The sequence below is a fragment of the Pollicipes pollicipes genome, unplaced genomic scaffold, assembly GCF_011947565.3.
Source record: "Pollicipes pollicipes isolate AB1234 unplaced genomic scaffold, Ppol_2.1 Scaffold_1600;HRSCAF=1878_pilon_pilon_pilon, whole genome shotgun sequence".
NCBI classification, from domain to species: Eukaryota; Metazoa; Arthropoda; class Thecostraca; order Pollicipedomorpha; family Pollicipedidae; genus Pollicipes; species Pollicipes pollicipes.
The window spans coordinates 13,876,166-13,889,964 of NW_023595962.1; the positions used below are offsets into that span (position 1 = coordinate 13,876,166).

Consider the following 13,799-nt stretch of genomic DNA (forward strand, 5'->3'; position numbering starts at 1 on the left):
ATATATATGTATGCATATATGCATTTGCAGAGAAAAACACCAAAACCCAAAACTTATCATCTATAACAAGAGCAAAAAATCCAGCGATCTCTTCATGCGTGACAACCTGCGAGAAGCATGCGAGTTTACAAGTATAATGCGATAGTTATAAAGAGCAAGAATTTGATAGCCAGAACAGCCAGAAATAAAATGAACTGGTTTTTGCATATTGTTATGTTGGGCGGGCTCGATTTAATCTCTAGCAGACCGAAAGCGTTCAACCAAAATGGGGTATATTAATCACAGGAGCACATAGGCATGAAGTCATCCTGACTTCCTACATCGCTTAGACCATGTTTGATACTAGTGCACGGCGGCTATAATCCCCGGGGGAGGTAGCAGTCGTCGGTAACAGCAACGGCCACTAAAGATTTGTCAACATTGTTATTCACAATGTTGACAAGGACACGCTGACGTCGTGCATATCAACGACAGCGGAGGGTAGAAGAGCCGGAGTCGGAGTCAAAGGGAACGGAGGGAGAGGAGCCAGCTACGTCGTGAATATCAACGAGAGCTGAGGGTAGAAGTACCGGAGTGGTAGTCAAAGGGAGCGGAGGGAAAGGAGCCAGCTACGTCGTGGATATCAACGAGAGCTGGCTTACCCTCCCCGGCGCCGCCCGGACCACCACTGACCCACCGCCGACCCCGACACCAGGCGTGACCTGCTCCCCGGCCTGTGATTGGCCGGGTCACGTGACAACGTAGCTTCGGGAACAGAAGCGAAAACAAAAGGTCTCCTTACAAAAGAAGGGCAGGCGGGTTAGAGGACAACTTATCACGTACACAACAATATTTTTCTCTTTATATATCTAAGTATTGACATGTTTATGTATATATATATATATATATATATATATATATATATATATATATATATATATATATATATATATATATGTATATATGGCAAGTAAAAGTGGGCAAAAAGCAGTTACCATTACTGTCCAGGATATTCAAGGGAATGCTCCTCCTTCATATGGGGTTTTAAACTGAAATAGCCATCTTGAGAAACTTTGAATGCAGTTCACGGCCATGCCTTTTCTAATATCCAAAGCCCTCGGGTTCCTCAGTTACACGCCCGCAAAAGTGTGAGAAGGTTTACTGAGGGACTATTTCAAAGCCACCTTCGCATTGATGATGTCATAGAAACGTCATGTGATCGCCGTGATATTACAGGCTGTTTTCTGCTTATGGTCAAAAACAGCATCGCCGCTGATACATTCGCAAAAGAGATGGTGCGGCACATATGATGCAATCCGCGGAAGGTGATTGGCTGTTTCCAAGACGTCGCTGCTGAATGCGTGTCGCGAACGTAAGCGTGAGCACTTTCGGGCTGTGCGGTTGACGTCGTCAATGGGCGTTTTTTTCTTATATCTAGGCCATGGGCCAAAGTTATAAAAAGGAACGCCACTGTCTGCGAAAAATTACGGCGCCGAAAAAATAATGGCGCTCTCCCGGATGTTTTTAAAAGAAGACGCAACGGCAACTCTGTCTTTATTTCTCCGGCTGGCGATTTTTCTTCTACTCACGTATTTCTTACAGGCACCTCGGTTGGAGCCTTTTACACTGGAGCAAGTAGTCTTGCACGAATTTGTGGGTTAGCTAGGCATTATATAATTAGGGAAACATCACAGTAATTTTGTAAACATACTTTGCTAAATATTGAACACATATTGTACAACCTTAAATCTTGAACAAAGCATTCTGCCTTTCAAGTACATCTTCTTGAGCCGCATTACCAGAACCATAATTGCGACTTTGTCTGGAAGTGAGTTCGCGGTGAAATGCAGTGTGATGACAGAGAAGTTATGCTTCAAATTGTGAGAAAACCTGCAATTTGATAGTCCCGCGGGCTGTGCAAGTGTGGAATCACATTTACTTTACAGGAGTATGACTCAGAGGCTTAAAATGAGTGTCATCACTGGTGGTGCATGCCAGTGGCTTGTATTAATCTTTATGTGGTATGGAGTGTTCGTGTGAGGTTTGTACTTCTGAGAGGGAACGTTGTTTTGGTATTGTTTACGTCTACTCGGTCCCAATAAAATGTGATATATCGATACCTGCCTCTATCTTTATGTTTGTGTTTGAAAATGACAAGGCAGCGATGCTGATAAACTGAAGAAGCACCTATGTTGCACGGGTGTACATAGGCAATTCCCCACTTTATTGTGATCTTGGCGACGTTTTAAGCCTGTCGAAGCATTGCAGCATGTAATTAATCCATCGCACGCCATTACATTGACAATTTTGCAAAGCTGGATCATGTGACATTATACCGAGCATGTGCATCAATGAGCTGTGCAGACCAGCACCTACTGCCACTTCTGTCTTTCCCTTCAGAATTCTGAATTTTGTATCAGGCAAGCATTGCTTGTGAGGCAGCAACGTCATAGTCACTGCAACTTGTGTGAGATGCTGGGTGCGTGCGTGTACATGTAAATTCACCACTTCCTTGCATTCTGCCCTTCTAACCATGACTACATGCACTTGCCATGTCTCCAGCCTTGTGCAAGGTTGGCAGGTTAGCAGTGTCATATCACTGGATGTGATATTTTCTTGATATTTTTTAGTGAAGCAGCCTGACGGCTGCAACATGTTGCATGGCTGTGGAAGCGGAAGACATGTTTGCATCTTTGCCATCTACGTTTTGTGGATTCCCAAAACAGGCTGAACAAGTGATGTCACTCATTGGTTGTGAGCTTTGCTGAAAGTGACTTGTATATCATATCATGTGTTTTTGGTCATTCATACGTCAGATGCGGAGTTAATACAAGAACACACGCTTGACCGATCTTTTCATGACGGAATTTATTATGAAAGCAGCAGGGATTACGGTACAGAAACCGCATTATTGTTCATGTCATGCCACAGTACAGCACTGAGGTAGTGCGACCATGACGCTGTTGACCCGTACCATCACACAATGTACTGCATTGGTTGACCTCTCTTTGTCAAGTTCTATGAGATAACAACTTATAATTTATGAATGACTGGTAACGACTGATTCAACAACGACAATGGACTATCACCAGTGATAATTCTGTTGCGCCACAATGGTTATGTCAGGATTAACTAGTAATTGCACAAACAATCTTAGGCAAGAAAAGCATTCTTGGGAGCTCAACTTTGCCATCTTTACCATAGCAATAACAATGCTTTGGCAATCAATTAATGACAATGTCACAGATTTATTAATTTTTGCATGCAACTGCATTTCAGTCACAAATAACAAAGAAAGCAACTACCGTGCACATCACATGATACCAATGTCAGGACTACAGCACTGCAGGCAAGGATAGGTCGGCAATGCAGTATTGATATTCTCAACAGTCCTTGGTGGGTTTCGAAAAGAGATTCATGACACTATAGGTCAGTTTTCATGGCGTATCGTGCTTTGACATTAATAATCTTCCATAAAGGCTGGTGATCGCTACGCTGCATAAGTCAAATAGTCCACCAACGTTTTTCTAACGACCAGTACCAAGACAAAACAAATCTACAACCAATCATCCACCATCCCGCCACCCAACGAAGCGCCCACGACAAGAATGGGCGACCGGTGTCAGCTTTTGTGCGTTTCGAGATATTCTTTAGGTCTGGCTGCCAGATGCTGTCAGGTATTGCTGTCATCACAAAATTACTCCATGACGCCGTCAAACGATGACGCAATGGGGTGCATTTTAACAACCTTTGAAATTTTGCTGCTGGGGGTCGTTTTTTGAACCTTGAAAGCTCACCAATAGCTAAAAGCAAGCTTTTCCCATCATGTCTGACGCTTGTTTCAATATCTTCAAATGTTGAACAGTCCCTTTAGATTTTTGCTGCTTTGAACTATCGGAGGATATTCTATATATCATGTATAAGAATGCCGTCACGTAGCAATATTTATTTTTTTACTCATGGCTGATTAGCCGTAGACAGGCTCTCTACCTCTGGTATCTTGAATTTCTTCATTACAATCATTCCTGGGAGCGATAGAGTAGGAATGGGTGTGAGGGGGCTTTCTGTGAGTGGTACAGGCATGCTATGGTATGGTACAGGCTTTCACTGTATGCTGAACATTGCCGTGCGGCTGCGCATAGCAGAAATTGACTTGCAATTAGTTTTTGCACCCTCGTTTCGAAGATGATCTCTCATTTATGGCGGGAGTTATTGCATCGTCCGGATCTCAGACATTTCAAGCGGAGTACGTTATTTGATGACTTATATATACATATAGATACTATAGATATTCGATATATCTATATATATATATTATATATATATATAATATATATATAATATATATGTATATATATATATGCATATATATAATCATTTATTACATTATGCTTAATTTGTTTTTATATATAAGAGTATACATATCATAACAAAATATGTATATGTATTATATAATATACATAATATATACACATCATATATAACATAATGCACATAGGTTCTGGATGGACTGACATCACGAAGCAGAAATGTTGGGGATTGGATTCGCAGTACACAGAAAGCCGGCGGACGTCATACCGAGCACCGTCAGCGAGCGAGATAAAAGCAGCCGTGGCCATACAGCTACGGGACTTTCAATGATGCAATCAGCCACACGCAGTGGTAAAGAAATATCTGATAAGTGTGCGCTGGGTATGTCATCTTTGCTTACAATTCGGTCTTTCCGCCATAGCAGCGCACCCGGTACTTTGTTAGCGCTAAATTGGGTAGAGCTGAGGGGCTGCCATCCGTTGCTCTACCCTCGCAGCATCCCGCCGCCGGGTTCTCACCGTCCCATTGAGTACACGGCGGGAGGTACCGCCGCTGGAAGTACTGGAGGTACCGCCGCTGGAAGCATGAGCTTTGAGCACCGCCGCTGGAGGTGTGACCGTCTGCGGAAGAGGGTCAGCAGGCAACACAATTACGCCGCTGTGAAAACCTTTTGGAGCGGTTCAAAAAGCGCATAAGGTGACTGGTGACAAACGGTGCCGATGGCCAGCCAAAAGCAGCCACCACACCGCAAGCCAAAACTGATCGTCGAAAATTGTACTTGCTATCCTAAGGCATGGACTACCCACAGAAAGCTCTCACAGTACAGCCGGACGCTCCCGCGACAGAAGCGAGGCGAGGTGGGGGGGGGGGGGGGGGGGGGGGGCTGCCGGGGCGGGCGCCGCTCCCCGGCGGCCGGGTCCTTGGGGCGCGGCGCCCGTCCATATAAGCCGGGCGCCTTGTCCGGAGTGCGTCAAACACTCGGCGGCAGCCCGGCAACAGTGTCCGCAGCGATGGCGCTCAAATTCGCCGTGAGTACGAGGTGGTGGTGCGCTTGTGTGGGTCTGGCGTGCCTGCGCGCCAGCCGGCGGCGTGGTGACGTCATGAGGGTTCGTAGAGAAGGTTCGCAGAGATGCAAAGTCCTGGCGAATGCGTGGATTTCGGGCGCGTGCGTTCATCGTTGTCTGGGCCGCGGGCAGATTTCTGCCCTGGTACGTCTACTAACTCCTACTACGAAGAGCACTAAGAGTCAGCTCAGTGCGACCTAAAGACTCGATTTGTGGTGCCAATTCCACATCGTTTAATTGGTTCTCGGCTGATACATTTACGGTGTCATTTTGCGTTCTGAAGAGCTTCTAGCTAAATTCGCAAAACAGAAGATCGTTAATAGTCCCGTTTATGGCACGCCATCTGTTTGTTGTGTACATTTTTTGAAGCTTACTTTTTCTGCGTCTGTTATGCTCAACATGGCTCTCTTCTTATTTGGGAATTTCTGTTGTGTTACATTTCACGGTGGGATTGAAGTGCGGAATTCCTTTGATATTTGAGCTATAATCATGTGCGTTACAGGTGCAAGTCACGTATATTTTGTGTATTTCAATGCCTATCTTTGCAAAGGGAGTGGAGTTTTATATTTGCGATATCTGAATGGAGGTTCTCACAGCACAAGTCGGGATGTATTCCGCCGTGTAACGTTTATACGTCATGCAAATAAAGCAAGCCTTATTCGCATTTGACATATTAAACTTGTTCGTACAGCAACGATACCAGCAAACCCACTAAATTATATTCTGCGTTTCTGGAGGGCAAGAATGAATCCAATTTGATTCAAATTCGGGCTAGCATATCTTGGCCGTTATAGGCGATTGTTTAGGTAGACATAATACACACACATTTACTACACATTTTCAGGAATTCTTGGCTTTCAAGATCTGTTGCTATTGCCGGTCAAACCTGAATAAAAATTGCTGGTGCGTTTCGCCACACAACTTATGCAAGTTCACCACATCATGCAGCTAAATGTATGATGCGCAGAGACCTGTCTCAGCAAACACTGTTCAGTGCATACGACCAATCACCGCCTGTCCTCTTGAACTCAATAGGCGGTTTGACTTTGGGCTGCCATAATATCGTGTTGTAATTGCGCCTTTCCATTCCCCTCAATCTCCTAAGCAACATCAAAACGGTTATATCACGTTTCTGCGTGCGTGTCGCATCTCCGTGTCACTGGTATCATCCTCCTATCATTGCCTTGCGTGTCTGCGTCTTTGTTGTGTCCTCGCGGAAATATGGTTAGCGCCGGTCTTTATTCCTACTTCTGACGTCATGTCCTCGTGGTAACACTAATCTGTGATCATAGGGGTTTATGGGTGAACTGGTGCCAGTGTCGTATCACCTTGGTAACTGCAGTGTTACTGGAAGGAGGTGGTCTTCCAATCGGCTGTGAGCCTTACCCCCCCCCCCCCCCCCCCCCGCCAACTTGACGAAGACATTTTGGGAAACTCGGGGAGAAAAAGATTATTTTACTACCTGGGACACGCTGGGGCACGGTTTTCCCCTTTCCCCTGCTTAGCTTATTTTGTGAGGCTATGCCCCTGGTTACAGGCAACTGCGTCTCGTACTGTTGCCGTCTTCCCTAGACAGCAGTGGCGTGTCGGGTAATTGTTTCAGTAATGTGGCTGTCCATGGACGTCCAAAAGGACGTGTGCGGCAGTTTACGGTGTTGTCCATGACTACGTGGTGATGGTGATGTTGCCGGCAGCTGTTCCTGGTGCTGGTGGCGGCGGCAGCCGGACAAGAAGTCTACACAGAGGCACCAGGTGGGTCTCAACCCTTTCAGGGTGACCCCCCTCATCCGATCTAACCCCCCCCCCCCTCACGTGCTCAACAGCGGGCCCAGCTGACGCAGCGTGGCGCTACTCGGCAGTATGACGCCTGCAGTTTGTTGATGTTGGAAATATGTGCATGCATCATTCAGATAACGTGCACAATTATTGCGTGTCGACATACGGTATTGGTGAGGATAGCGATATATTTTACAGAAGGGTGTGCGCGTATGATGCACGCGCCATTTGGCGAAGACTGCGGGTCCGTAGGCCGATAGCAAACCACGACAAAGTGGTGTTTCTGTGAGTTGACGCGCTCCTGGACGTGGCGCGTTCGCATGGCAGTACTCGCACAGATTGGACCTCCTACTTTTTTGAACGGGCCTTTCTCATACAGTGTTCTTCATCATGTTTCACCGAAATCAGCAGTAACGTCACCAAAAATAATTCAAAAACGATGTCCATGGTCTTGAAGAAATCTGGTCTTCGATCTCCCCAAAGAACTTTGCGAAACTTGTCCGACACTCCTCTCGCGACTCCCAACGTAATGCGAGGCGGCAAAACTTCTGCCCGCTTGGCCGAGTCGCCGCTCATCATGAAAACGGTGGCGCCCGCATCATCACGCGGCCGCCACCACCACTGACAGCAGACCGTGACTGATGAGCGCCGCCTGTCGCTTCTGGAACGGAACTCTCGGCCCCACGCAATCGTCGCACGCGCGCATCCTTGAGCGAGGTCGGCGGGTTGCGTCAGCTGGCGAACGGCCGCCGCGCGGCTCAGCGGCGATCGATGCGGTGTAAATGACGTCATATTCGTCAGCTGATTGAAACTGCGGTGTTTGCGGTGTGTGCACTGCGTGGTTTGATTGCCACTGTTTAGGTAAATGTTGTAAACAACAGCTCCTCTGCGCACGTGTACAAGATCTGGTCAAGCTACTTGCAATGAGCTCTGGGGTGCAGTAACTAGTTCTAAAATATTCTCGCGAGAATAGAATGACGCCAGCTGCCGGCACGCTACAACACTCGAGCGGTCATCACCAAAATTATTTGCAGCTTCCCAAATATGAAAACAAACGAATAATTCTGGGACGAAGCGAAATGCTGCATTTCTTGGTGCCATTTCTCATACCCGTAAAATGTAAATCAACAGAAATGTCGTCACTACTTCAAGGAATGCTTAGACGTGCAGAACCGTGGCATCGTGGCATGGGTAATGCAACCCACTGTTGGTGTTCAAGGAGGGGGGGGGGCGATTTCTAAGGCTTATAGGTAAGGTTAGAGCCAAAATTTTGAGGCAATATTGCAGATCAAAGAGCAAACAACTGGTCAAAATACACGACATAAATTGTGAGGCAACAGTCCAACTTCGTACGATACAACTAGACAAGCAATGTTTGGTCGACTCAACCCTTCGAGCATCTTTTTTACGGTTATTTGTTTCCAACTTATGACTCAATTAAAATAGACATCATTCCCTGTTCACAACACACAATCAAGCCTGCGTTTCTATGCAACTGCAATGCTTCAACGGACCTGATTTCAACAGGACAAGTTCAATGCGTTCCCGGGATCCCCCATTTCAGCAGAATGGTACGCAATCATTTCCTTACCGCTCCAAAAACGGGCGGCAACGCGATTATCAGTTTTACTCAATGAATAACTGCCAAGCTTTGACAATGTGAAGCATGCGGAGAGTGACTTGCTTTCGAGCTTCGCCGGTCATCGCGCATTGATCATATTTTCCGGTCTGTCCCCTTCACCGGCGTCCTCCATTCACTGTCGTCCGGGGCATCACCTGTGCTGGCCAGGCGTCGTGCTTATCCGCGGCGTGACGATAAGACCGGGTCTACCGGGTACGGTGGGCCTCGAATCAGCTCTACCGATCTCCACCGCTCGACCGGCCTGGCCATGCGCAGCATATGGTTCGTTAAAAAAGGAAAGTGGGTTTACATGGGATGACCGACCGTGGTCTACTCAAGGTCTACAATAATACGGTCTACTGTCCTCTTACAGATGCTAGGTCTTCCTGAGAAAGAAATCCGGCGTTCGTAGTTAAACGGACAAAATTTGGCCTGACACCCAAAGTGCAATCCGTTCCAACGGATGTGTGTTCTTGCGTGGCTTCCTTCCGCAAAAGACGTGCAATGTGGTGCCAGTGGTCCTGCGATCCCAAGGCACATATGCGACCTGACGCTTCGTCCCTAGCAGCTACCCAGAGGTCATGGTTGCACTTGACCTTGGGACCCATCAGTGACCCCGGAGCTGAAGGTAGCCCTTTTCATCTTACCTTAAGAACCCAGCAGTGACCCCGAGGTCTCATTCCCTGTTAGCCCGCCCCAGCGTCCCCGATCTGGGTCGTGACCTGCCGCTGACCTCCAGCGGTGACGGAGGCAGCCGCGGCGGCGGTGGAGGAGGTGGCACCCGCTCCGACCGAGGTCGAGCCGGCGGTGGAGCTGGTGGAGGATCCGGCGCCAGCGCCAGAGGAGCCTGCCTACGCGGCCGCCCCGGCCGCGGAGCAGCCGGTGAGGGGAACTCTCCAACCAAGCAGTGCAGCGTGGATTGCATGGATAGAGCTGAAAAAAACACCCGCGTCTGCCGAATTAATGGCTAGATTGAGCGCTGTAGCATATGATTGCAGTTTATGAGGTTATAAGTGTCACAGTGTTTTACGCCGTGTGTCATGTGGGAGGACTTGTGGTGCCCGGTTCCCATAGAGGGGACTATAAATTCAGTGCATGCAAGACCCCAGTGTTCATCCTATGTGCGCATACCGATGTATAGCAGCTCCATCATCCGTCATCAGCAGCCAAGCTATGGCCACCAGCCCGCCTATGGTCACCAGCAGCCCGCCTACGGCCACCAGCAGCCGGCCTATGGTCACCAGCAGCCTGCCTATGGTCACCAGCAGCCCGCCTATGGTCACCAGCAGCCCGCTTACGGCCACCAGCCCGCCTACGGCCACCAGCAGCCGGCCTACGGCCACCAGCAGCCAGCCTATGGTCACTCGGTAAGGTCCCTGCCGAGTGTGTCCCCATCAGGCCTTGAGTCGGGACAGTACTGGTTTGTATGAGAACCTTGTCTTGCGCACATGAGAACACTGGCTGGTAAGTACACTGCATGGTAGCTGACGCGCTCAAGCACTCCGTCCAGAAATTGTTTCGGTCCCGGGTGCAAGGTTAGCCCTGTTGACTTCGATCATTCACCAACTAAACGTAAACAGATGGTAGCCGTCGCCCACCACTCACGTGTCTGTTCGACCCCGGCGCACCAGGCTCACGAGCCGGCCGACCCGGCCTGCTCCAAGAACACGACCAAGGATTGGTGTCTGGAGGACTCGGAGTACCCGGCCTACCACATCGCCCAGGCCATCGGCTACCACCACTACACCTTCCTCAACCTGTACCAGGACGTGGTGGCCAACACCAGCAACTCGGTCGACAGGTGGGTCGACGTGCTGGCGATGAGAGCGCGCGCTGCGGCGCGTCAAACCGCCAGCGACAACAACATCACAAGCATAAAACACGCAACGCGACGCGGTGGCGCTGCTTGAACCGTTGCCCTGGCGTCTGGCGATGATAAACACAGATTACGTGAGCTGTTATCAGATGTGGGGCCGCATCTGGTGTCAACGCAATACTGCGCGCAACCTCCAAGGGAGATTATCTGATGAGGCTTATCCTACTTCGAAGCAATGAGATTGGTGTGACGAATCTGCTAAAGTGGACGCCTTTTGTCGTGGTGAAGGAGAACAGTTATTCCGACACGCTCAGTTATCCTGACAGTTCTCTGAAATTGATGAAGAGCTGAAGACACGAGTGCTCAGTCGCTGCAAATTGTTAAGGTAACGATTATATATATATATATATATATATATATATATATATATATATATATATATATACATATTACCAGGTGACGATTAGTAACTGCTCTTTACTGGTTTTCGGCACCTCTCAGTGATGGTATGGATGGTCCCAACAAGTCACGATGCCAATATTAAAACCTGACTGACTGTCGAAAATGGCTTCAGATACTTTACCTAAGTGTATGCATAACCAAGCACCTCCAAATTACTAGCACACGCCCCCATATCAAGCCCTCTCCCCGTCCCTTCCCCGCCTAGAGGTGTACACACCCTCCGCGCCTCCTGTGTGGTGAGTCAGTTTGGTCGCTGGTTCCTTGCACCCCAGACTGGAAGAGACGCGAACCGTGGGCCGTGCGCCTGCTGCTGCGGAAGAGCCTTCGCTCCGGGAGACAGGCAACCTGATCTGAGACCTTGTGATCCAGCCTGTTCCAAGACCTTGTGATGCAGGCTGATCCGAGACCTTGTGATCCAAACTGATACAAGACCTTAAGATATATCCTCATCCGAGACCTTGTGATCCAGCCTGATCCAAGATCTTGTGATCCAGCCTGATCCAAAATAATGTGATCCAGCCTGATCCAAAACGTTGTGATCCAGCCTGATCCGAGACCTTATGATCCAAACTGATCTCTTGTCCGCCAGGCTGGAGGCTCTGGAGGAAGAGACCTACCTGTGCGGATCTGAGACCGCCTACGTCCAGCCGCTGAGGGCCAAGAACACCGACGGAAAGTGGAGGGTCATCGTCAACAACGTGCAGGTGCGGAACACATACGCAGCCGTTTTGGGATACCCGACCTTGTGACTGGTGTCACGTGTGGCTTAGTTGCGTTGCTTAGCGACGACTGCGGTTCTGCAAGTCAAAGATGATGGTGCTGTAAAAGATGTGATGCTTTCGGACCGGGCAATTTCATATCACCACGACATGTGCAGCTGGTGAGGCTGAAACACCGCCGGCGGCGGTCGGCCGCGAACCCGCCATCTCGAGGTTAGGGACTACGCCCGCCTTCGTTTGCCCTTTCTCACCCTAGCCAGCGCCGTTCTAGGTGCACTATGACACGTACACCCAGACGGCCCGCGTGGAGGAGTGCCTGTCCGCCGGCGAGCCCTGCCCCCTGGTGCCTCACTGCTACGAGTCCAGCTGCCTGCAGAAGTCCGTCTACCACAGGTCAGGTCACTTCAGTTGATAAAGTCAGGTCATGTGAGGACACAGGCCTGCCACCACACTGGTCGCTGACCCAGGTCACGTGATATGTCACGTCACGTGGGGTGTCTCGGTGGGCTTGAGTGCCAAAGTGGAAAGGTCAGTTCAAAACGGACGCCAGGTCAGGCTAGGCCACGTGAAACTGTTCTGATACCTGTCTTGCTGTCGCCAGATTCCTGGTATACGACGCTTACGACTACTACCTGCCATTCGCCATCGAGACCTTCAAGCTGCCCTCCGCCTGCGCCTGCTCGCTGGGAGCTTACGAAATCACACACTAGATGTCTCTGCCAGGCATCTCGGCATCGCTCTTCGGCACGGACGTATGTCGTGAGAGATTTGCTCGTCTGAAAAAGCGGATATGCTAAGAAATCGCTGGTATAACGTGAGTTACCGCACTTTTGTGCAACCGTTTTGTCAGTGTTAAGTTATTTGTCTTGTATTTAAATCGATTCAGAGGGCAGCAAGTGGCTGTCCAATGCGTAAGTGGATAAATTTTGACGTGCCTTGTAAGGTGACTCGCTTTAGAGCTGGTCACGCTCCAAAGGGTACTTGCTTTAGAGTTGGTCATGCTCCAAAAGTACCTGTGTTGTGCTCTGCATGGCCTACCAAACTCCAACGAGGTATTGTGTACCGGGGCAAGCATGTTCGGACACATTCGCGCGCGTTGGCGAGACGTTGCCTCCGCAGCGGCGTTGGTTACCGGGATGATGTGATGTTTTGAGCGGTGTCAGTGAAGTGGGACGTGGGAGAATGCTGTGATCCCACGCAAATGACCACCTCGTGTGCTTTGTTCACATTCGCCGATGCTTCGTGGCTTTCATGAGTCGCGAAGGAATGTGTTGGACCAATGACCTGGCATGACTTCATATGAGGTCAAAAGGTGCGGCGGCAGTCTCTGGGGGGAGATGACGTCATATGGCGTCCTTGCATCGCCACCATCGGCAGAGGTCCATCGGTCTGGCGCGTGGGTATGGAGCGTATTCTGATGACGTCACTGGGACGCATTTGCATTGTCGGCGTCGCGGCAAAGGCTTTCGCGGTTCTGCTACAATTGATAGAGTATCTCGTGCTTTTCGACACATGCCTCCGAAGTGTATTAAATTTCGTGGGGACTTCGGGAACTTTGGGCAACGATTCAACCGCTGCCAATTACTGAATCTAAGGTGTATTAGTGCTTTATGTTGTCAATGGTGGTGTAATGCATTTTTAATTGCCGGTCGTTTTTCGAAGCTTTTTTGGCAGTGATGCTCTCAGCAGTGTTTCGATGTTTATGACCTGTCCGTGTGTGTTCTTGTGAGTGTGATGGGATTTTGAGAATACAGGTTAAAGAGTTTGACTTTGTGTGCTGGTAGGCAGGTGCCTTTTCAAGCTCAAGGGTTGATCAAAAACTTCGTCTCCAAACTTGAGAGCATTTATTATATTTCAAATGAGCAAAGTCGAGCTTTCACAAAAACGCTTCGTGTGACTGCGCGGGAAAATCGAGCTTTTGTGAGCTTTTTGCACGTTACAGCCAATGTTTGTAGAAAGGCGACATCTGCAGGCTTTCTTTTTGCGAACTATTTTTCATCAAGATTGTCACCAAATCAGATAAAAATCAATTTTTCACCAACTATTTCTGC

General features: G+C 48.9%; 1 protein-coding gene across 1 annotated transcript; it reads left to right on the top strand.

Annotated features, from left to right (window-relative positions):
• The first annotated feature begins 5,248 nt into the window (after window positions 1-5,248).
• On the top strand, window positions 5,249-13,208 carry LOC119090388 (neurotrophin 1). Its single transcript, XM_037213188.1, has 8 exons — window positions 5,249-5,318; window positions 7,049-7,106; window positions 9,491-9,633; window positions 9,915-10,118; window positions 10,383-10,552; window positions 11,619-11,733; window positions 12,020-12,141; window positions 12,350-13,208. The coding sequence occupies exons 1-8, from the start codon at window positions 5,301-5,303 to the stop codon at window positions 12,456-12,458; spliced, it is 939 nt and encodes a 312-aa protein (XP_037069083.1). The 5' UTR covers window positions 5,249-5,300; the 3' UTR covers window positions 12,459-13,208.
• The last annotated feature ends 591 nt before the right edge of the window (window positions 13,209-13,799 follow it).